This window comes from Salvelinus fontinalis, unplaced genomic scaffold (genome assembly GCF_029448725.1).
Source record: "Salvelinus fontinalis isolate EN_2023a unplaced genomic scaffold, ASM2944872v1 scaffold_0724, whole genome shotgun sequence".
NCBI classification, from domain to species: Eukaryota; Metazoa; Chordata; class Actinopteri; order Salmoniformes; family Salmonidae; genus Salvelinus; species Salvelinus fontinalis.
In genome coordinates this window covers 22613-48007 of record NW_026600933.1, presented here as the reverse complement: position 1 = coordinate 48007, position 25395 = coordinate 22613, and the positions used below count along the sequence as shown (strand labels likewise).

At 45.1% G+C, this 25395-nt stretch overlaps 1 protein-coding gene across 1 annotated transcript; it reads right to left on the bottom strand.

Annotated features, from left to right (window-relative positions):
• Positions 1-82: 82 nt before the first annotated feature.
• LOC129847146 (adenylate cyclase type 9-like) lies at positions 83-24412 on the bottom strand. The gene is made up of 10 exons (XM_055914961.1): positions 24400-24412; positions 20956-21191; positions 13990-14100; positions 13288-13544; positions 12438-12540; positions 11390-11604; positions 7736-7895; positions 7494-7636; positions 7098-7121; positions 83-6807 (listed from the first exon to the last, which is right to left on the bottom strand). The coding sequence occupies exons 1-10, from the start codon at positions 24410-24412 to the stop codon at positions 5298-5300; spliced, it is 2772 nt and encodes a 923-aa protein (XP_055770936.1). The 3' UTR covers positions 83-5297.
• Between the last annotated feature and the right edge of the window lie 983 nt (positions 24413-25395).

Here is a 25395-nt window from a genome sequence, read left to right as displayed (position 1 = left end):
CATGTCAATTGTAAATGCATCATCAAAAGTTGTAATAATGGGTAAATATCAAGCAATGCAAACAGAACCATCCAAACAAGTCTCAGAAAAAAATCACTTTATTCATTTTTTTTTTTACCTTCATTTGCGGACCCCTCCAAAAATGCAGCGTGCTATAGGCTATATAAAATACAGTGGGAGGGAGGCCAAAGATCTACCAGCCACAACTGTACAGTAGGCTTATATGAAACAGGGTCTGAAAACATTAACAGAAATCTAGCAGTGTGATTTTACCTTGCAGGGTGTTGATGATGTAGCCTGGTCCCAGATCTGTTTGCACTGTCTCGTCAACTCCTATGGTCATTTTTTGCTGTTACATTGACCATAGGAGCTGCCAACAGCACAAACCAATCTGAGACCAACCAGGCTACTCATGGGGGAATACCATGGGATCCCTTAGGATGGAGAGATCTGTCGCCTAGGCCTATATAGAAGTAGTGGTGGCAGGAAAATGTCCTTATAGGTCATTGTCAGTGTCCCATGTGGCTCAGTTGGTAGAGCATGGTGCTTGCAATGCCAAGTTGTGAGTTCGCTTCCCACGGGGCACCAGTATGGAGAAAATGTATGCTCTGGATCAGAGTGTCTGCTAAATTACTCAAATGTAAATTGACTTTGACATACTGAGGTGGAAAGAAATGGACAAGTTCAGGCAGCACACAATCCTAGGCCTACTGTGGTAAGTTAGAGCATCCCTCTCCCACAATCATACAGTTACACAAACATTCGTACAGGTAGGTACACACACATACTATACATGCAGGCAAACATGACATTTGGACATAATTGTGTGTTCTAACATTTATCTAACCTTCCATGTATTCCTCAACCCTTCAACAATGGCACCTGTATAAATAATACAAAATATAAAATGCATATGTACATACAGAGTGAGTGCTTTGTGCAAAATGTATACATACTGCATACATATCGTACTAGTGAGTATAGAAACAACCTGTCATCAATGTGCACGACAAGCTAATTAAAGAGGGGGAAATAAGGCCAAACATACATCAAATCAATGACATCTATAGTTGGCATCAAAACCAGTCTCAATGTGCCATTCTGTTAGTTCACAACGTTTCAATCCCATTGTCATTTCATGAAGTCCTTTTTGGAATGAAGGCAAGTTAGTACAAAAAAAACAAAGCTTTTTTTGAAGTAGGGAACACAATAGCTTTTTCACACTACTGAGCCCAACCGAGCTGTACTGAGCTGGTTCGGTAACACATTCACCACAGTTGCAGTGTGAAATGAAAATAGAGCCATCATCACAGTACGGTTCGGACTGAATTGGGCATAAGATTTGAGCTCCAACACCTCTATAAGAGTTAGCCTTAAATTCAACTATTTATTTCCCTTTGCTTTCTAAAGAACGCTACTTATCCAGCATCAACACGATAAAACACCAGGAATCCATAGGTTGATAAGCAGAGTTTCTCAAAAGCAATAAGATAAGTTGTAGCTAATATCTGGGTTTTATCTTCCTTTCATGTGTCCAGACCTCAATTATGCAGATTCCCCTTCCTTGGGACATTTAGCAACATAACACTGTGTGAAGTTTATTATTTAAACTGATTGTTTCCAATATGTCCCTTTATTGTAATCAATGCAATTTGGGTAGGTTACAACAAGGGTTGCACGCTCATAATCGGCAAGAATACATTTGACAATTTGAAAACAATCCCGTTTGTAGATTAATGCACTTAAAATGGGCCTAACCCCATTCAAGCAATTCTACACAGTACAACAATATCCAGTCAAACAAAGCAAAACTACATTTTTGTTATTCCCTGTTTTTAAATCCACATCAAAACAAATAAGTGGCAGCTGTGTACCAAAAAGTGACAATGAACTGCAATATTGAATTTCATACTCATATCAGTGATACTACATGTTGGAAACAATTGCTCAGCAGGTTATGTAGTAGAAAAGGCACATGTCAAATTCATATAAAAAGTTCAAAGAACTTGGATGAGAAAAATATGTGCACATGTAAAAAAGCCAAACAAATGTATATTCAAGGAGGTTTGAGAAAACAAAACGTGGCAATCTTAATTAAATGATATAAGAGTTGATTTAGAGAGGATTTTTCTATGACTGAAAAGGCACTACTAGCAAACTCTTGCAGTACACACAAGGAACCTGTAGTAAAACAAATTATGGCACTACAAAAGAGAAACTTAAGTGCTGAAAGTTGAAAGATGCATTTAAAACCCAAATGATTGCTGGGATATCCTGAGTATCTCCATCTTTACTAAACTAAAACATGTTGCTTTGGAGTCTTTTACTATGATCATTTACTTCCCAAGTTATACTCCTAATTCAGAATGCTTTGATATTGTACCTTTGAGGTTTCAAAGTATGTCTGAGGTCAAAAATAATATAAACGTTTCCATCCCCAGTTTTTATGTGAGTAAAGTCATATCGTATAAAAAAATTTAAATCACAACATCTGTGATGGAAACAGGAAGTTTCGGTACAATTTTATAAATGGCGAAAGATAATTTGTTTGTTCGACGGGGTGGGGATCTTTCTGTGTTGGTAAATTTTTTATCAATTATGTGAGAAATGGCAGTGGAAATGCCTTTAAAGGTAAATATTCATATAATAATCATATCGAAGTAAACCTTGAGTCACGCAATGATAAGCAGTTTATAAGGCTACATATGAAATAGGCCTAACTTCTGATGAACTTGACAGGGTGGTGAAAGTGCACAGTGACCTTGATGCTCCTTTCTAATAAATCTCCAGGGTCTGATTCTGGTGACATGTTGATCCATGCTTGGCTGCCGTTTGAAAAATACACATTTACTCGCTCTTATCCATAATAATCTCATTATGTAAACGAGCCTATCCTCATTGTATCTGCGAGCTGTTGGCTAGAGCACATGTACCAAGACCAGAGTAGGCACATTTGCTATTTTACCCAACAGTTTTTTTATAGCAAAACTATTGGTAGAGTTGAAAATGGAATGGAAACACACTGAACTTTAGATTTTTATTTGGTACGTGAAAACGTAAGTGAAAAAGTACATTTTGTGTGCTCTATGTCATCATGCACTGATTTTTATCCGCAACAAGTCCGTTTGGTGGAAACACACCACTGGTGGAAAAATGTGCATATTTTCGTTATGTAGATTTTAGAATATTCGCATGAAAATCTGTCGCCAATTGGATGGAAACCTAGTAGTACCATTACTTGTTTTGTTATTTCTCCCGAGCACCCAAGCCCTTTTACTATAACAGAGAGAAAATGACAGGGATGATTAGACTTGCAGTTGGAGGAAATGCACTGTACAGTTTACCATACTCAATTCTCTCAAGAAAGGGTCTGATAAAACAATGCATACAGTACACACATATATATATATATATAAAAAGAAAACAACAAGATCTCAACTTCAACAAAACAAACACACAAAACAAACACACAAAACACATAGGAAAATATGTAGCACTGAACATGCACACTTTACATGTTTATTTCTATATGTTGTTTACATGACGCATGTTAGAAATGTCCCTTATTATCCAGGATCTAATTTGGCAGGAATGCTGTAACGAGGAATCGGGTGCATTCCCCCTTGCATGTATTTCTAAATAGCCGGACGGTAACAGGAGTGGGGCGTGGCGATAGCATATCAAGTCCTATTTGAAGGTCAATATACCAATCTACCATTCCGTTAAACTGGATCACTCAACATATTAACTCAGGTTAATCTGTTTGTGCTCTTGCCTATTCCACATGATATGTACGTGACGCACATGTAACAGTTTTAGCAGATAACTGTATTGTAAGCAAACCAGCACGTTCTATAGAAACAACCTATTAGGAGGCCTACCTAGAGGGGTGCACTTCAAACCTCAACAACGGTAGCCTAACAGCACATTGCATTCCTGTAAAGACTAGGAAGAGGTTATGGCACATGAACCAACCTGTGGTGCTAAAAGTTAGCTTTATAGACTTGCAGAGCTAATGTGCAGTTGAAGCTAATTAATGATATGTTAAAGAGTTAGCGTCAAGTCCTAGCTTAAACATTTTCACTTAGTCATGCATTAATGTCAATGGGAGACCTCGACATAAAACAGACTTAAGTGGGAGTTAGGATTCAGCCCTAATTACTATTACCAAGGTCTAGTTGACGGCTTGAGGCTGGTAAGAAAGAGGTCCTTACTTTTAACCAGGGCCAGGAGAACAGATACCACATCAGCAAGAGGGATTTCATTATTTCTTAATCCCACTCTCGACCTTCTTCCCACGGTTTCATCAGTTGCAGAATGACAACTTACAGCCACCTCTCCACATGAGGCCGTGGACGGCAGTTATTACTGTAGTGTAGCACACAGACACAAGCACACAGTCAAGCCTTCCGACTGATGTTCTAGATATTGTTGTAGGTTTGTCTGAAAGCGCTGTGCGAGGCCTGTGCTTTTCTTAGACAATTTCAAGTGATTCACTGTGAAAAGACGACTCCATCTTGCTTCCCCATTTGTAACCCATCATTCACTCTTCACTGTGGCATTCCTTATTGCTCCGATTCTTGTAAACTCCTTAACTACAGTAATAAAAGCAACACAGACCAAAGACAACTGTAACAAACTGACAGAAACCAAGCTTTTGCCTTAAAATGTACATAAGGTTCACAGTTTTGTAGTGTAGAAGTCTTTCCCAGTTGTCTTTTCCCTTTATGTTTCTTCTTCTTTCCTTGTCCAGATCAGCTTGGTCTACACATTATTTTGTGCTAAAGGCACTTAATCAAGGCATTAAAAAAACAAAGGCGAGAAAAAAAAGGAAAAAAAACATACAACAAAAAAAAGACTAAAGATGTTAGTGAGAATCAAGTAGATCATAGGAGGCTGGGTTTCTATAGCAACATAAGTTCAGTAATAGCGCCCATCGTACTTTCCCTATCTTCTTATTCACTCTTACTGTGCCCACCAGATACATCGGTCGTGTTCAGTGGACATGAGCGGGAAGAAAACAGACCTAGTATCTGAACTTGTTCAATAAGAAACGCTAATTTTCGCTTACAGTTGCAAAAAGATTTACAAAGGCGTGTCCTAATGAGCACGAACCTGGAGAAGAATTGACAACTGAGGAGCCAGAAACTGGTTTCTTACAGTCTGCCATTTAGGTGCTACCTCCTTCTCGTCACATATGACTGTTCCATAATAAGCTTCAACTGGCAGGAATGCAAGAAAGGCCGTGCTTAAAGGGCTGAAGGCTAATGCAAAAAACTATCGCAGACATAACAGTCTTAGAGTTTCGTTAGCTCGCCAATAATGTCATCATCGTCCTTCTCCTCTTTCTCTTTTTCCACCTGCTTCCGTGACTCAGTTGCTGTGGCATTCTGAGGGGAGAGAGGCTGGAGGGAGGCAGGCGCCACAGGTTTTGGTTGTTGGAGGACGTTTGTTGTAGGAGCTCCAGCTAGACTAGTGGTGGGCAGATTTGGTTGTTGGACGTTGGTTGAAGGAGTTTCACCTTTATTAGTGATGGGTAGATTTGGTTGATGGACTGTCAAAGTAGCTCCAGCTTGACTAGTGATAGGCATGGAGGCTAGACCAACGTAGGATGATGAGGAGGAGCGTCTGGCTGCGATGGTCTCTGTAGTAGTAGGGCTACAGTAGTATTGTTGCCGACTGTCTGGCCTATCTCCAGCGTCCACCACCCCCCTCTCAGGCCGCAGCAGACCTGTGGACACCCCAGAGCTGAGCGAGGGACTGGTGATACTGGGTACGCCAGCCATGGAGCTAGGCACCATATTAGAGAGCTCATCCGTTGGCGAGCGCCCGATACTCCCATCCACCTGCACCCGGATCTCTGGTGAGACGGAGAGCAGGTACTGGGGAACGGGGGCACCACTGTCTGCACTCTTGGGGAACAGAAATGTCTTCATTTGACCTTTGCCCTTGACGTTGACTGTGCCGCGGTAGTCGAAGTTGTAGTCCATGGCACTGAGGGCGCAGTAGCTCTCCTCGCTCACCTGCACGCGGCACTCCACGCCCGTGGTGTCCATGCGACTGGCAATGTTCACAGTGTCGCCCCAGATGTCGTAGAGCAGCTTCGTGGTGCCGATCACCCCTGCGGTCAAAGGGCCGTGGTTGAACCCGATGCGCAACTTGAACTTGAAGCCCAGCATATTCTTGTTGAAGTCGTCCACCACGCGCATCATCTCCAGTGCGAAGTCAAACAGCGCCCGCAGGTGGCCGTGCGGGTGCGGCGCCTCGGCGCACTGCTGCGCGTTCAGCCCGGCCGCCGCCATGTACGTGGCGCCGATGGTCTTGATCTTCTCGATGTTGTTGAAGGGCGGCTCACGAAGCAGTTCGTCAAAGTCACCGATGAGCTCGTTGAGCACGCGGTAGCACTCTTTGCCACCCTCGTAACTCTCCTCATAGAACTCGCTAAAGTTAACGATACTGGCAAAAATCACGCCAACGCTACCATGGTTTTTGGAGTAACTCTGAGTCACTTTGAGCTGCTCTGCCACGTGGATGGGGATGATGTTCCTAAGCAACCAATCGGCTTGGTCCCTCATGTTCTGGATTTTGATGCGGTGCTGATCGGCCTCCACGTTGCCGTGGTAATGGAGGCGGTAGCTGACCTCAAACTCGCGGTTGAGGAACCAGACGAGCAGGAGGAGCAGGAAGAAAGCCACTCCCACCTCGGGGCCCAGCAGGTCCTGGAGGCGGGGCACGGGGTCAGCGGCGGGCTCAGGCTGACCATGTACAAGACTGCTGCGGTTACTGTTGTTGGTGGCGTTGCCAGACCTGGAGGAGAGAGAAGGGGAGGGAGAGATGGAGAAAGAAAGGGAAAGGGTGGATAAACAAGGAAGGAGAGAAGAAAGGAGTGATGGAGAATGAGGTAGGGAGGTAGAGATGTAGAGAAATGTAGGCAGGGAGGGAGAGAAGGAAGGAGGGATGGAGAAAAAGAGAGAGGGAAGGAGTTAAGGAAAGGTGGAGTGAGAGAAATATATTTATAATCTGAGAATACAGCATGGCCTTCCAATGATACATTGTGAATGCATCATTAGTTGTATGGATAACTTCCTTCTACTCACCAAAATAACATACTGTTGGTAGAACTGGAAGACAGAGGAGACAAAAACACGAGACACGGTCGGATGAGATTAATCGAGTCCACGACAAATTAAATTCCACACAGTGCCAGCACAAACGAAAAATCATACTAATTTATGACATTGTGGTAATATTGTGTACAATATCCTATCGAACTTCAGTGAGGGCATTGGTAGCGCATTAAATGTGTAATATACAAATTTGAGGGTGGTTACATTTCTCTAGCCCCGTTCCTCAGTTGTTTACCAAAACAGTGACAGGGTGTGACGTGTTGTTATTGTTGTTTGAACTGCAGATGCCCCTTTCATGTCCTTTCCGACCAACAAAAAAGGGCCATAAATGTGTTAAAAAATAGAAGCCATCATAACGTGCCTGACCTGCAGGGTGGGCTGAAGAGCAGTGCGAACAGCACCAGTCCCACCACGGTGGCCATGGCCGAGCGCATCCAGCAGCTCAGCTGGCAGAAGTTACAGTACTGGATGATGGCAATGATCACTGCACAGCAGGTGAGCATGGTGAACTGGGAGACACCGATAGAGACACAGGAAGGAACAATCGTTAGCATTAGCAAACTCTGGAGGAAATTACCAGGGCAAATGAACAGAATAGACACACTCACCTGTATGGAGAGGTGCATGTCACAGGTGACGTGTGAGAAGACGGACACAGCGGGCAGGGACACCAGCACGGCACCTATCAGGTGACGGGGGACCCAGCCAGAGATGGCTTTCAGCAGGGTCCTAGTGCAGCTCATCACACTGTCCAGGTAGAAGGCCATCCTGGGAGAGGAGGAGAGGAGGTTAACTCAGAGAGGGCTGATAGACAGTACGTGTACAGTAATCCAACCCCATTGAAAAACAGGCTAATAGCATCCCCTTTTCCCCATCTTCAAACCTCATCCCACTTAGTTCTCTCCCTTTACCATTCTCCCCCTCTTCCTCTCCTCCCCAGTTCCAACCCACCCCTCATATCACTTTCCCCTCTTCTCCCTCCTCCTTCCATCCCTCTGAACTTCTTCCCCCCTTTTCCTCCTCCCCATTCCTCTCTCCCTCTCTTCACCTCTCCACTTCTCCTTCTCAAATCAAATCAAAGTTTATTTGTCACGTGCGCCGAATACAACAGGTCACCTTACAGTGAAATGCTTACTTACAGGCTCTAACCAATAGTGCAAAAAATGTATTATGTGAACAATAGGTAGGTAAAGAAATAAAAACAACAGTAAAAAGACAGTCTATATACAGTAGCGAGGCTATAAAAGTAGCGAGGCTACATACAGACACCGGTTAGTCAGGCTGATTGAGGTAGTATGTACATGTAGATATGGTTAAAGTGACTATGCATATATGATGAACAGAGAGTGGTAGTAGCGTAAAAGTGGGGTTGGCGGGTGGTGGGTGGGACACAATGCAGACAGCCCGGTTAGCCAATGTGCGGGAGGAGTGGTTGGTCAGCCCAATTTGAGGTAGTATGTACATGAGTGTATAGTTATAGTGACTATGCATTTATGATAAACAGAGAGTAGCAGCAGTGTAAAAAGAGGGGTTACTGGGGGGGGGGGGCTCACAATGCAAATAGTCTGGGTAGCCATTTGGTTACCTGTTCAGGAGTCTTATGGCTTGGGGGTAAAAACTGTTGAGAAACCTTTTTGTCCTAGACTTGGCACTCCAGTACCGCTTGCCACGCGGTAGTAGAGAGAACCGTCTATGACTGGGTTGGCTGGGGTCTTTGATAACTTTTAGGGCCTTCCTCTAACACCGCCTGGTGTAGAGGTCCTGGATGGCAGGAAGCTTGGCCCCAGTGATGTACTGGGCCGTACGCACTATCCTCTGTAGTGCCTTGCGGTCAGAGGCCGAGCAATTGGACACCAAGGAACTTGAAGCTCTCAACCTGCTCCACTACAGCCCCGTCGATGAGAATGGGGGCGTGCTCGGTCCTCCTTTTCCTGTAGTCCACAATCATCTCCTTAGTCTTGGCTACGTTAAGGGATAGGTTGTTATTCTGGCACCACCCGGCCAGGTCTATGACCTCCTCCCTATAGGCTGTCTCGTCGTTGTCGTCTGCAAACTTAATGATGGTGTTGGAGTCGTGCCTGGCCATGCAGTCGTGGGTGAACAGGGAGTACAGGAGGGGACTGAGCACGCATCCCTGGGGAGCTCCAGTGTTGAGGATCAGCGTGGCAGATGTGTTGCTACCTACCCTCACCACCTGGGGGCAGCCCGTCAGGAAGTCCAGGATCCAGTTGCAGAGGGAGGTATTCAGTCCCAGGACCCTTAGCTTAGTGATGAGTTTTGAGGGCACTATGGTGTTGAACGCTGAGCTGTAGTCAATGAATAGCATTCTCACATAAGTGTTCCTTTTGTCCAGGTGGGAAAGGGCAGTGTGGAGTGCAATAGAGATTGCATCATCTGTGGATCTGTTTGGGCAGTATGCAAATTGGACTGTGTCTAGGGTTTCTGGGATAACGGTGTTGATGTGAGCCATGACCAACCTTTCAAAGCACTTCATGGCCACGGACATGAGTTCTACGGGTCTGTAATCATTTAGGCATGTTGCCTTTGTGTTTTTGGGCACAGGGACTATGGTGGTCTGCTTGAAACATGTTGGTATTACAGACTCAATCAAAGACATGGCCCCGCAGCCTTATGTATGTTGACCTGTTTAAAGGTCTTACTCACGTCGGCTACGGAGAGCGTGATCACACAGTCATCCGGAACAGCTGATGCTCTCATGCATGCCTCAGTGTTGCTTGCCTCGAAGCGAGCATAGAAGTGATTTAGCTTGTCTGGTAGGCTCGTGTCACTGGGCAGCTCACGGCTGTGCTTCCCTTTGTAGTCTGTAATAGTTTGCAAGCCCTGCCACATAAGACGAGCGTTGGAGCCGGTGTAGTATGATTCAATCTTAGCCCTGTACTGACGCTTTACCTGTTTGAAGGTTCGTCGCAGGGCATAGCAGGATTTCTTGTAAGCTTCCGGGTTAGAGTCCCGCACCTTGAAAGCAGCCGCTCTACCCTTTAGCTCAGTGCGAATGTTGTCTGTAATCCATGGCCTCTGGTTGGGGTATGTACGTACAGTCACTGTGGGGACGACGTCCTCGATGGACTTATTGATAAAGCCAGTGACTGATGTGGTGTACTCCTCAATGCCATCGGAAGAATCCCGGAACACGTTCCAGTCTGTGATAGCAAAACAGTCTTGTAGTTTAGCATCTTCCTCATCTGACCATTTTTTTATAGACCGAGTCACTGGTGCTTCCTGCTTTAATTTTAGCTTGTAAGCAGGAATCAGGAGGATAGAGTTGTGGTCGGATTTACCAAATGGAGGGCGAGGGAAAGCTTTGTACGCGTCTCTGTGTGTGGAGTACAGGTGATCTAGAATTTGTTTCCCTCTGGTTGCACATTTAACATGTTGATGGAAATTTGGTAGTCTAGCAGCGCCGCCTCTGGGTGAGTGGTTTCCTGTTTGCTTATTTCCTTATACAGCTGTCTGAGTGCGGTCTTAGTGCCAGCATCTGTCTGTGGTGGTAAATAAACAGCCACAAAAAGTATAGCTGAAAACTCTCTAGGCAAGTAGTGTGGCCTGCAATTTATCACAATATACTCTACTTCAGGCGATCAAAATCTAGACTTCCTTAGATTTCGTGCACAGCTGTTGTTAACAAATATGCACAGACCGCCCCCCCCCCCCTCGTCTTACCGGAGTGTGCTGATCTATCTTGCCGGTGCAGCGTATATCCCGCTAGCTGAATATCCATGTCGTCATTCAGCCACGATTCCGTGAAACATAGGATATTACAGTTGTTGATGTCCCGTTGGTAGGATATTACAGTTGTTTGATGTCCCGTTGGTAGGATATCCGTGATCGTACCTCGTCTAGTTTATTGTCCAATGATTGCACGTTGGCGAGTAGTATTGACGGTAACGGCAGCTTTCACACTCGCCTTTTCCGGGTCCTGACCAGGCATCCGGCTCTTTGTCCTCTGTACCTGCGTCGCCTCCTCTTGCAAATAATGGGGATGATGGCCCTGTCGGGTGTTTGTAGAATGTCTTGTGCTTCTTGCTTGTTGAAGAAAAAATCTTTGTCTAATCCGAGGTGAGTGATCGCTGTCCTGATATCCAGAAGCTCTTTTTTGCCGTAAGATACGGTGGCAGAAACATTATGTACAAAATAAGTTACAAATAACGTGAAAAACACCACATAATAGCACAATTGGTTGGGCGCCCGTAAAAATGCTGCCATTTCTTCCAGCGTCATTTTCTCTCCCCTAACCGTCTTACCGTATTGACAGCACCAGCGCCAGGGCCTCCAGCAAGGCGGCCACGGCAACCAGGGCGAGGGCCGGGGCAGGCAGGGGGGCCCCAGGGAGAGAGAGCAGGGGACGGAGGAGGCAGGCCAGGGAGAGGGCCAGGAACACTGAGCAGCACAGGACCATGTCCAGGAAAGAGCTGAAGGTAGGGCTGGCAAAGGTCTGTACCGCTGCCTGGGTCTCCACCTGGGGACGGGAGGGAATAGATACTTTGTCATTTTTCAACAGAAATGGATTGATTTGCTGTCACAATAGCCAACCTCATACACACACAAAGATACACAAGGCTGAGAGCAGCACAGCGTTAGCCGCCGTTAAGTGCCTTACTAAAGGCACAATGGCAATGAATGGTACCGGTTGCAGAGAGTAAAGAGATAAAGAGCGGGAGGGTTTGGAAAGGGTAAAAGAGAGAGAGCAAAGGTTGCAGGAGAGAATAGAGAAGCATGAAGAATGGAAGTCTTAAAAGAACATTGATAACACTGTCTCATTGTGATTAAGTAATAAGTATGAAACTGAACAAAACATTATCCAGACTTGAAGTTGAACATGCAGTTTCCCCACTGTACCAGCAGAGGGTATCACAAGCTAAGAGGACATTCCTATCGATGTCCTGCAGTGATTTCCCTGTCTTTGCCGCAGTCCTGACAGGCCATACATAGTGCAGTGCTTACAGGTTACTCAGAGAGCACACACACACACAGAGAGCTAGACAGACAAGGTGAAACGGATAGGGAGTCAGAGTGACAGACAAGAAAAGACAGACCAGGTCTAGTCTAGTAGACAGAGAGAGGAAGTGGGACATCAGACAGACAGACAGACAGACAGACAGACAGACAGACAGATTCATGTCCCTATCTACTAATAGATAGGGAACAGACAGACCAAATAAAGGGAGGACGTGTTGACAGGGAGAGGCAGATAGCAAGACAGACAGAAAAGAGGGACAGAGACAGACGCAGGGAAGTAAACAGACAGACAGACACATGCAGACAGAGTAACAGACAGAGAGGGATACACACCTCTTCCTGGTAACTAGTCCTGTAGGCAGACTCCAGGGTTTTGTCCAGGAAGGTGTGGCTCAGCTTGTTGATGGGAGGCTTGAAAAAGTAGTCCTTCATCAGACTGGGAGATGGACAGATCAACAGACGTCAGTCAGTCAGTACAGAGAAGACAGACTTGGCGGGGAGAGAGTTACACCAACCTATCATACCACCAGGGCTGTCCGTGTTCATAAGGCATTTTGCAATGGAAAAACATTTTGAAATGGAAAATGAGCTTTTCTTACTGGACAAGTCCAGATAGACCATCAACTGTATCATGTCTGTTTTCTTCCATTTGGTGCCGAATGAACATCACCCAGGTGCTTATTCAGTGGGCAGAAGCGTAAGGATCACTACAAACAAAATAGCACGCAGCAGATCATACCGCAGTGTGTGTTCTATATAGGATTGCAAAATTCTGGTAACTACCTCAAAACATTAGAAAAATATTATATATATATTTTCTATCCCAGTTGGAGAGTTCCCAGAATCGGGGGGAATAAGCAGGAAATCCAGATCCTCCAACCCAGATTTCTATACAACTGGGGATTTTAGGGAAAGGAAGGGAATTTCTGTAACACTAGTTCTATAAAGCACATTGTAAATAGACACACTGTACCAAAACAGACATTGATACCACATGAAAGATACGTGTGGGTCTGCTTCTTACATAACAGTTCAGCCTTCAGCGATCAGAATCTTATCCTTTGATTCCCTTAGCCTGGTCTCAGATCTATTAGTGCTGTTCTGCCAACTCTCCAAAAAGCACCACCACATCCATCAAGCCCGGTTCCAGATCAGTCTGTGTAACATCCATCCATCCCCTCACCTATCCTCTTTGATAACATCTACAAAGTGAGCGTCGCTCCTCTCTCTGAAGTTCTTGGAGCGCAGGGGGATGAGAGCAGAGTGGTCCATCCCCATGGCCCCTCCACCCCACTTCTTCTCCTTCTCCTGGAGCATCTCACACAGGGACGTTTGGCTGTTGGTCAGGGGCTCCTCCAGCCTGGGGCTCAGCAGACCGTTCAGGGCCTTAGGGCTGCGGCCTACGGGGGCCTGGGAGGGACATTTGAGAGATGAGGTGTCCTGGTGGAGTTGAGAGGAGAGAGGCTAGTGAGAAGCTGTGTGTTTGTGTGTGTGTGTGTGTGTGTGTGCGTGCGTGCATGTGTGCGTGCATGTGTGCGTGCGTGCGTGTGTGCGCGTGTGCTGAAACAGAAAGAGGAGAGTGAGAAGGGTTAGACCTGAGGTCTTGGATAAGAGTGATTAGTGACTTAGTTAGTGAATCCAAATGAATCAAGACATTTCCGTTTGGCTAGGTTCTATAAAGTTATGTCAGGCTTGTTCTTGTCAGGTCATTCCATCATGTACAGTATGGCGATATAAATACGACTTCAGAAATAAAATATGATAACACTAAGCCTGGTTTTATGAACTGGGGTTGGATTTAAGTGAAGTCAGGTTGGGATGAGTAAAGGTCACGGCTAGGTTCAAAGGTCAAACGTTCACTAGCGTGAGGTAAGGTGAGGCAAACCTTGCTGCTATTGGTTGTGTGATCGTCATGGCAACCGTTCTGCACCGTGCCCTTCTCCAGAACCTGATCCTCCTCTGGAACTACAGCCGCACTGCAGGAGAGACAGGGAGACTGGAGAGAAGGAGAGAAAGAGAGGTATTTGTCTATTTATATAATTTTCAGTTTCTTCAATCCTAGTATTGACAAATTCTTATACTGTAGTTTACACATTCACTCTTGTGTTGTGTGTGGTTAGTGTGCTTAGCCTAAGTATTGATTGGGTGCATCAACCACACACGCACGCACGCAAACACAAAACAGTTTTATTTTTCTTAATTCACAAACATGCAAACATATTTTCACTGTTAAATAGGGATTTATTTTCCAGGGCTTGTACTCTTCTTCTAGCTTAGGTCTTAAAACCACAAACCCAAATATTCTTAACAATACCAAAGTCTTGACATAATAATTATTCTAGAAACATGGTGTCATAGATACTCAATGTCCTCCAGGCTACAGGGAAATGTTACTTCCATCATTCAAACATAAACACCTAAAACAGGGTAGTGACTCGGGAGGATTGATGGTATAAACGGACCTTTCACTAAAGCAGATCAAAAAGGGTAACACCCATTTGGTTCAAACTCAACAAAGCACAATCCTTACTAACAATGATATATATATATATATATATATATATATATATATATATATATATATATATATATATATAAACTCAGCAAAACAAGAAACGTCAGTTTTTCAGGACCTTGTCTTTCAAAGATAATTCGTAAAAATCCAAATAACTTCACAGATCTTTTTTGTAAAGAGTTTAAACACTGTTTCCCATGCTTGTTCAATGAACCATAAGCAATTAATGAACATGCACCAGTGGAACGGTCGTTAAGACACTAACAGCTTACAGACGGTAGGCAATTAAGGTCACAGTTATGAAAACTTAGGACACTAAGGAGGCCTTTCTACTGACTTTGAAAAACACCAAAAGAAAGATGCCCAGGGTCCCTGCTCATCTGCGTGATCATGCCTTAGGCATGCTGCAAGGAGGCATGAGGAATGCAGATGTGGCCAGGGCAATAAATTGCAATTTCCGTACTGTGAGACGCATAAGACAGCGCTACAGGGAGACAGCTGACCGTCCTCGCAGTGGCAGACCATGTGTAACAACACCTGCACAGGATCAGTACATCCGAACATCACACCTGCGGGACAGGTACAGGATGGCAACAACAACTGCCCGAGCTACACCAGGAAGGCACAATCCTTCCATCAGTGCTCAAACTGTCCGCAATAGGCTGAGAGAGGCAGGACTGAGGGCTTGTAGGCCTGTTGTAAGGCAGGTCCTCACCAGACATCACCGGCAACAACGTTGCCTATGGGCACAAACCCACCGTTGCTGGAGCAGACAGGACTGGCAAAAAGTGCTCTTTTCCGACGAGTCGCGGTTTTGTTTCACCAGGGGTGATGGTCGGATTTGCGTTTATCGTCGAAGGAATGAGCGTTACACCGAGGCCTGTACTCTGGAGCGGGATCGATTTGGAGGTGGAGGGTCCGTCATGGTCTGGGGCAGTGTGTCACAGCATCATCGGACTGAGCTTGTTGTCATTGCAGGCAATCTCAACGCTGTGCGTTACAGGGAAGACATCCCCCTCCCTCATGTGGTACCCTTCCTGCAGGCTCATCCTGACATGACCCTCCAGCATGACAATGCCACCAGCCATACTGCTAGTTCTGTGCGTGATTTCCTGCAAGACAGGAATGTCAGTGTTCTGTCGTGGCCAGCGAAGAGCCTGGATCTCAATCCCACTGAGCACGTCTGGGACCTGTTGGATCGGAGGGTGAGGGCTAGGGCCATTCCCCCCAGAAATGTCCGGGAACTTGCAGGTGCCTTGGTGGAAGAGTGGGGTAACATCTCACAGCAAGAACTGGCAAATCTGGTGCAGTCCATGAGGAGGAGATGCACTGCAGTACTTAATGCAGCTGGTGGCCACACCAGATACTGACTGTTACTTTTGATTTTGAACCCCCCTTTGTTCAGGGACACATTATTCCATTGCTGTTAGTCACATGTCTGTGGAACTTGTTCAGTTTATGTCTCAGTTGTTGAATCTTGTTATGTTCATACAAATATTTACACATGTTAAGTTGTTGTCAGTGAGAGGACATTTCTTCGTTTGCTGAGTTTATACAGTACCAGTCAAAAGACACACCGACTCATTTAAGGGTTTTTCTTTATTTGTACTATGTTCTACATTGTAGAATAATAGTGAAGACATCAAAACTACGAAATAACACATCTGGAATCATGTAGTAAGCAAAAAAAGTGTTTAACAAATCAAAATATATTTGAGATTTGAGATTCTTCAAAGTAGCCACTCTTTGCCTTGATGACAGCTTTTCACACTCTTGACATTCTCTCAACCAGCTTCATGAGGTAGTCACCTGGAATGCATTTCAATTAACAGGTGTGCTTTGTTAATTAATTTGTGGAATTTCTTTCCTTCTTAATGCATTTGAGCCAATCAGTTGTGTTGTGACATGGTAGGGGTGGTATACAGAAGATACCCCTATTTGGTAAAATACCAAGTCCATATTATGGCAAGAATAAGCTATTTTTGAGGCGGGTAACTCTAATGAACTGTTCTCTGCAGCAGAGGTACCGCTGGTTCTTCCTTTCCTGTGGCGGTACTCATGACAGCAAGTTTCATCATAGCGCTTGATGGTTTTTGTGACTGCAATTGAAGAAACTTTCAAAGTCCTTGAAATCTTCCACATTGACTGACCTTCATGTCTTAAATCCTGTTCTTATGTCAGTTAAGAACAAATTCTTATTTACAGTGATGGCCTACCAGGGAACAGTGGGTTAACTGCCTTGTTCAGGGGCAGAACAGCAGATTTTTATCTTGTCAGCTCGGGGATTCGATCCAGCAACCTTTCGGTTACTGGCCCAACGCGCTAACCACTAGGCTACCTGCCGCCCTTACTAAAGGACACCAATAAGAAGAAGAGACTTGCTTGGGCCTAGAAACCCGAACAATGGACATTAGGCCGGTGGAAATCTGTCCTTCGGTTTTTGGTTCCAACCTCTGTGTCTTTGTGAGACGTAGAGTAGGTGAACGGATGATCTCCGAATGTGTGGTTCCCACCGTGAAGCATGGAGGAGGTGTGATGGTGCTTTGCTGGTGACACTGTCAGTGATTTATTTAGAAATCAAGGTACACTTAACCAGCATGGCTACCACAGCATTCGGCAGCGATACGTCATCCCATCTGGTTTGCGCTTAGTGGGACTATCATTTGTTTTTCAAAAGGACAATGACCCAACACACCTCCAGGCTGTGTAAGGGCTATTTGACCAAGAGGGAGATTGATGGCGTGCTGCATCAGATGACCTGGCCTCCACAATCACCCGACCTCAACCCAACTGAGATGGTTTGGGATGAGTTGCACCGCAGAGTGAAGGAAAATCAGCCAACAAGTGCTCAGCATATGTGAGAACTCCTTCAATACCGTTGGAAAAGCATTCCAGGTGAAGCTGGTTGAGAGAATGCAAAGTGTCATCAAGGCAAAGGGTGGCTACTTTGAAGAATCTCAAATCTAAAATACATTTTAAAAAATTGCTTACTACTTGATTCCATATATGTTCTTTCATAGTTCACTATTACTCTATTCTAATTTTAATGGGGGGGGGGGGGTGGAGAGCGAGAAAGCTAGGGAGAAAGAGGAAGGAAGGGAGAGAGGGGGGATAGAGGTTGGGGTAGAGAGAGGAATGGAGCGAGAGGAAGGGAGGGAGAGGGAGAGAGAGTGGGGAAGGAGAGAGGTAAAGAATGAGTAAATTGAGGCTGAAGAGATATAACGGAGAGAAATAATGAATGAGAGAAAAACAGTTTGACAGAAACAGGACAAAGAGAGAAAGAGAGAGAGAGAGAGACAGACAGACAGACAGACAGAGGGCAGAGAGAGTGAGACAGGGAAAGAAACAGACAATAAAAGATTATGAGAAATGGACCCATTGAGAGAGAGAGAGCGAGAGAGAGATCAAGCGAGAGAGAGCACGAACTCAGCACTTCAGCATTTTACCACTAATTAGAATCACAATGATACACAATCAGATTCAATGGATACAATACCAACCACAATAGCAGCCCTATAGAGAGACAGGGCCAGGGTGAATGGAGGAGAGGTGGAGAGAGGGATGAGAGACAGGGCCCAGGTGAGAGGAGGAGAGGTGGAGAGAGGGATGAGAGATAGGGCCAGGGTGATAGAGGCAGAGAGGTGGAGAGAGGGATGAGAAACGGGGTGATGGAGGAGGAGAGGTGGAGAGAGGGATGAGAGACAGGGTGATAGAGGAGGAGAGATGGATGAGATACATGGCCCGGGTGAGAGGAGGAGAGGTGGAGAGAGGGATGAGAGACAGGGCCAGGGTGATAGAGGAGGAGAGGTGGAGAGAGGGATAAGAGACAGGGTAATAGAGGAGGAGAGGTGGAGAGAGGGATGAGAGACAGGGTAATAGAGGAGGAGAGGTGGAGAGAGGGATGAGAGACAGGGTAATAGAGGAGGAGAGGTGGAGAGAGGGATGAGAGACAGGGCCAGGGTGAGAGGAGGAGAGGTGGATGAGAGACAGTGCCCGGGTGAGAGGAGGAGAGGTGGAGAGAGGGATGAGAGACAGGGCCAGGGTGATAGAAGTGGAGAGAGGGATGACATAGAAATGGCTGGGGTAGGCTGAAGGAATGGACAGAGACAAATATACACTCATCTGATGATTAGGCACTGGCCGTGAAAGGATTGTTCAAAGTACTTGGTAACATTGTGATGCAGACACATACGCGTGTATGTGCGCACCCATACACCTACAGACTTAAAACAGCCAGATGATACTGTGAACACTGGCTCACTTTCGGGCGACACACACAGCCTGACACACACAGCCTGACACACACACACACAGCCTGACACACACAGCCTGACACACACACACACAGCCTGACACACACACACACAGCCTGACACACACACACACACACACACACACACACACACACACACACACACACACACACACACACACACACACACACACACACACACACACACACACACACACACACACACACACACACACACACACACAGCCAAGTCAGGCTCTGAGGACCAGTGAGTGTTTGAGAGGGATGAGAAGCCCACAGAAAGGAAACAGCTTCAAAGAGTCGTCATTAAACCTAGTGAAGTGTGTGTGTGAGTGAATGTGAGAGGGAGAGAGAGAACCAATGAAGTGAGGGTTTGTACCAGTGAAGTGTGTGAGTGTGTAAGAGAGAGAGAGCCAATGAAGTGGGGGGTTGTAGCAGTGAAGTGTGTGAGAGAGAGAGAGAGAGAGAGAGAGCCAATGAAGTGACGGTTTGTCTCTCTCAAATTCTGACAAACTCCAAGCATTGATTAGGCAAGAATGGGATGTGGCTCAGAAGTTAATTGACAGCATGCCAGGGCGGATTGCAGAGGTCTTGAAAAAGAAGGGTCAACACTGCAAATATTGACTCTTGCATCAACTTCATGTAATTGTCAATAAAAGCCTTTGACACTTATGAAATGCTTGTAATTAAACTTCAGCATTCCATAGTAACATCTGACAAAAATATCTAAAGACACTGAAGCAGCAAACTTTGTGACAATTAATATTTGTGTCATTCTCAAAACTTTTGGCCACGACTGTAGTGGTGGTACGGACTGATTGTACTTTTTGGAGAAATGTCCTCTGGTCGGATGAAACAAATATAGAACTGTTTGGCCATAATGACCATAGTTATGTTATGAGGAAAAAGGGGGAGGCTTGCATGCCGAAGAACACCATCCCAACCGTGAAGCACGGGGGTGGCAGCATCATGTGGCGGTGCTTTGCTGCAGGAGGGACTGGTGCACTTCACAAAATAGATGGCATCATGAGGTAGGACAATTATGTGGATATATTGAAGCAACATCTCAAGACATCAGTCAGGAAGTTAAAGCTTGCTCACAAATGGGTCTTCCAAATGTACAATGACCCCAAGCATACTTCCATACTTTGTGGCAAAATGGCTTAAGGACAACAAAGTCAAGGTATTGGAGTGGCCATCACAAAGCCCTGACCTCAATCCCATAGAAAATTTGTGGGCAGAACTGAAAAGGTGTGTGCGAGCAAGGAGGCCTACAAACCTGACTCTGTTACACCAGCTCTGTCAGGAGGAATGGGCCAAAATTCACTCAACTTATTGTGGGAAGCTTGTGGAAGGCTACCCAAAACATTTGACCCAAGTTAAACAATTTAAAGGCAATGCTACCAAAATACTAATTTAGTGTATTTATCTTCTGACCCACTGGGAATGTGATAAAAGAAATAAAATCTGAAATAAATCATTCTCTCTACTATTATTCGGACATTTCACATTCTTAAAATAAAGTGGTGATCCTAACTGACCTAAGACAGGGAATTCTTACCAAGATTAAATGTCAGGAATTGTGAAAAACTGAGTTTAAATGTATTTGGCTAAGGTGTATGTAAACTTCCGACTTCAACGGTCAACATCTTGTTAAGTTAGGTCCCTGTGTTTTATGCAATTATGTAACATGCTTGGATTTTAACCTTAATTTAAACTTTCATTAACTTTTTAGGTCAAATGGTCCAACACCATCCTCAAACAATTCCTTACATTGTTGGTGTAATTTTAATTTCTGGATAAGGCTTAAAATACAGGATAGAATCTCATGTCACATGACTGCTCAAAACACAGGGCCCTACAATTATGTTCTGAAGACATGTCTACTGAGCTGAACATTTGTTCCACTATGACCATTTACTAAATGAAGTCAAAGTACAGTATGCTATTACAACCAAATAATATGTCTATCCAAGTTACACAGTAGAAAACCACCAAAGATTGGAATGAGCACACACCTGACCCCCATCTCCCCTTTACCCCGCAGAATACCATGTCCTCACCTTGGCCCTGTCGGAAGCCCCTCCCTGGGGTAGGCCACAGGCTGAGGGGGCTCTGGGGGGTCCATCTGGGGTGTGGGCACAGGGTGTGGCACAGTGGATGTCCCCTCCAGGATCCAGGCCAGCCAGGCCCAGCTGGGAATAGCTACAGTGGCACGGCTCCACCTTCCTCCCTGAGATCAGGTAGGTCTTCAATCCTGAAGGACAGAAAAAAGAGATAGATGTCAGTGACAGAGACTCTTATCAACACACATGCTGCAACAGGTAGAAGAAAAGTGCCTTTTATGTGAAAAGGACCGCAAAACAGCAGTCTCAACGTCAACAGTGAAGAGGCGACTCCGGGATGCTGGCCTTCTAGGCAGTGTTCCTCTGTCCAGTATCTGTGTTCTTTTGCCCATTTTAATATTTTATTTTTATTGGCCAGTCTGAGATATGGCTTTTTCTTTGCAACTCTGCCTAGAATGCCAGCATCCCGGAGTCGCCTCTTCACTGTTGACGTTGAGACTGCTGTTTTGTGGGTACTATTTCATGAAGCTGCCAGTTGAGGACTTTTGAGGCGTCTGTTTCTCAAACTAGACACTCTAATGTACTTGTCCTCTTGTTCAGTTGTGCACCGGGGCCTCCCACTCTTTCTATATAAAGGTGAGATAGATATCGATTTTGAGACATGACATAGACACTAAACAAAAATATAAACGCAACATGTAAAGTGTTGGTCACACGTTTCTTGAGCTGAAATAAAATATCTCAAAAGTTAACCATACTCACAAAAAGCTGATTTCTTTCAAATTATTATGTGAAAGATGGCGCCGGAAGAAATGGCAGCCATTTTACAGGCACCTAACCAATTGTGCTATTATGTTTTTTTTCGTGTTATTTGTAACTTATTTCGTACATAATGTTTCTGCCACTGTATCTTACGGCAAAAAAATGCTTCTGGATATCAGGACAGTGATCACTCACCTCGGATTAGACAATTATTTTTTCTTCAACAAGCAGGACGCACAGGATGTACTTCAGAAACCCGAAATCCGTCATTGGTAAGAGAAAGAGACGCAGGCAAAGAGAACACAGGGCGGGGTGCCTCGTAAGGATCTGCCGACAGCGAGTGGGAAATCTGCCCTTACCATCAATATTACTTGCCAACGTATAATCATTGGACAATGAATTAGACGAGGTATGATCAAAAATATCCTACCAACGTGACATCACAAACTGTAATATCTTATGTTTCACCGAATTGTGGCTGAATGACGAAATGGAAAATTTTCAGCTGGCAGGATATACGCTGCACCGGCTAGATAGAACAGCACACTCCGGTAAAACAAGGGGAGGCGGTCTGTGTATATTTTGTAAACACAGGCTGGTGCACGAAAACTAAGGAAGTCTCAAGATTTTCCTCATTTTTATCAGCATGTTAAATGCGCAACCAGAGGGAAAACAATTCTAGATCACCTTTACTCAACACACAGAGACACATACAAAGCGCTCCCTCACACTCCATTTGGCAAAGCTGACCATAATTATATTCTCCTGATACCTGCTTACAAGCAAAAATTAAATCAGGAAGCCCCAGTGATTCGGCCTATAAAAAAGTGGTCAGATGAAACAGATGCTAAACTACATGACTATTTTGCTAAAACAGACTGGAATATGTTCCGGGATTCTTCCGACAGCATTGAGGAGTACACCACATCCGTCACTGGCTTTATCTATAAGTGCATCAAGGATGTCGTCCCCACAGTGACTGTACGTACATACCCCAACCAGAAGCCATGGATTACAGGCAACATTTGCACTGAGCTAAAGGGTAGAGTGGCCGCTTTCAAGGTGCGGGACTCTAACCCGGAAGCTTATAAGAAATCCTGCTATGCCCTCCGATGAACCATCAAACAGGCAAAGCGCCAATACAGGACTAAGATTGAATAGCACTACACCGGCTCCAATGCTCGTCGGATGTGGCAGGGCCTGCAAACTATTACAGACTACAAAGGGAAGCACAGTCGCGAGCTGCCCAGTGACACGAGCCTACCAGACGAGCTAAATCAATTCTATGTTCGCTTCAAGGCAAGCAACACTGAGGAATGCATGAGAGCATCAGCTGTTCCGGACGACTGTGTGATCACGCTGTCTTTAAACAGGTCAACATTCACAAGGCCGCTGGGATAGATGGATTACTTGTGCCCTGGACATGTGCTGACCAAATGGCAGGTGTCTTCACTGTCATTTTCAACATTTCCCTGATTGAGTCTGTAATACCAACATGCTTCAAGCAGACCACCATAGTCCCTGTATCCAAGAACACTAAGGTAACCTGCCTAAATGACTACAGACCCGTAGCACTCAAGTCCGTAGCCATGAATTGCTTTGGAAGGCTGGTAAGGGCTAACATCAACACCATTATCCCAGAAACCCGAGACCCAGTCCAATTTGCATACCGCTCAAACAGATCCACAGATGACGCAATCTCTATTGCACTCCACACTGCCCTTTCCCACCTGGACAAAAGGAACACCTACGTGAGAATGCTATTCATTGACTACAGCTCAGCGTTCAACACCATAGTGCCCTCAAAGCTCATCACTAAGCTAAGGATCTGCTAAGCTCTGCAACTGGATCCTGGACTTCCTGACGGGCCGCCCCCAGGTGGTGAGGGTAGGTAGCAACACACCTGCCACACTGATCCTCAACACTGGAGCCCCTCAGGGGTCCGTGCTCAGTCCACTCCTGTACTCCCTGTTCACCCACAACTGCATGGCCAGGCACAACTCCAACACCATCATTAAGTTTGCAGATGACACAACAGTGGTAGGCCTGATCACCGACAATGACGAGACAGCCTATAGGGAGGTCATAGACCTGGCCGGGTGGTGCTAGAACAACAACCTCTCCCTCAACGTGATCAAGACAAAGGAGATTATTGTGGACTACAGGAAAACGAGGTCCGAACACACCCCCGTTCTCATCGACGGGCTGTAGTGGAGCAGGTTGAGAGCTTCAAGTTCATTTGTGTCCACATCACCAACAAACTAGAATAGTCCAAACACACCAAGACAGTCGTGAAGAGGACACGTCAAAACTTATTCCCCCTCAGGAGACTGAAAAGATTTGGCATGGGTCCTCAGATCCTCAGTAGCCTTCCTACTGTTATTTTCACTGTCATTTTACCATTTTTTTTCATGAGCATTTCTCCTTTGCCAAGATAATCCTTCCACCAGACAGGTGTGGCATATCAAGAAGCTGATCTTGTGCTGGGAACAATAAAAGGCCACTCTAAAATGTGCAGTTTTATCACACAACACCATGCCACAGATGTCTCAAGTTTTGAGGGAGTGTGCAATTGACATGCTGACTGCAGGAATGTCCACCAGTTGTTGCCAGAGAATTTAACTTTAAATTCTCTACGATTAGCCGCCTCCAACGTTGTTGTAGAGAATTTTGCAGTACGTCCAACCGGCATCACAACTGGAGACCACGGGTAACCACACCGGCCCAGGACCTCCACATCCAGCTTCTTCACCTGCGGGATCATCTGAGACCAGCCACTTGGACAGCTGATGAAACTGTGGGTTTGCACAACTGAATAATTTCTGCAAAAATGGTCAGAAATCGTCTTAGGGAAGCTTATATGCGTGCTCGTTGTCCATCCAGTCTTAACCTAACTTCAACTCTATGTGAAGGAGATGTGTCGCGCTGCATTAGGCAAAAGGTGGTCACACCAGATACTGACTGGTTCTGATCCATGCCCCTGTTGGTATATGTGACCAACAGATGCATATCTGTATTCCCAGTCATGTGAAATCCATAGATTAGGGCCTAATGAATGTATTTCAATTGACTGATTTCCTTATGAACTATAACTCAGTAACATCTTGAATCTTGAAATTGTTGCATATTGAGTTTATATTTTTGTACAGTGTAGTATGTTCCTATTTTAATATATGCTGTTCATGTTACTGTGAAGTTTCTTTTTCCAAGACTTCTCACAAAAACAAGCATATCACTGTGAAATGTCAACGGATCACTGAGCCTACCCTAAGCTTTTTCTCCTCCAAATCCTTGTATATTGAATTCAGCACGTATCATGCTAATTTTGCAACCAGCGGAAACAACTTGGAAGATGGCCACTAAATGTCAAATCCTCAAAAATGTTGGCGATAACGCTGCACCGCTCAGAGCGACAGAGCCCGGTGCTTATTATCGGATGTATTAGGTTCCGAAATCCAACTTTTTGGATATAATGTTAATGATATGTTGGAGACAGACCCCACTAAACCATTCAGAACATGAAGAGTCCCATTTGTCTTGGTAAAATGTATTGTGTAACATAAGGAAGTGAAACGTCATCACCAAAGCACGTTTTCACCCACTATGGGCAGGGTAGTCTAACAAACAATGTATTAGTGAGGTGTGTGTATCAGGCTATTAAACACACCACCAATT

Bases quoted from the DNA above. Each gene is read 5' to 3' on its own strand.
- LOC129847146 (XM_055914961.1), bottom strand. The intron at 7,896-11,389 runs GTAAGACGGTTA...CTCCTCTCCCAG, and splicing joins GCGCTGGTGCTGTCAATACG to GATGGCCTTCTACCTGGACA. The intron at 6,808-7,097 runs GTGAGTAGAAGG...TCTCTCCTCCAG, and splicing joins ACCAACAGTATGTTATTTTG to GTCTGGCAACGCCACCAACA.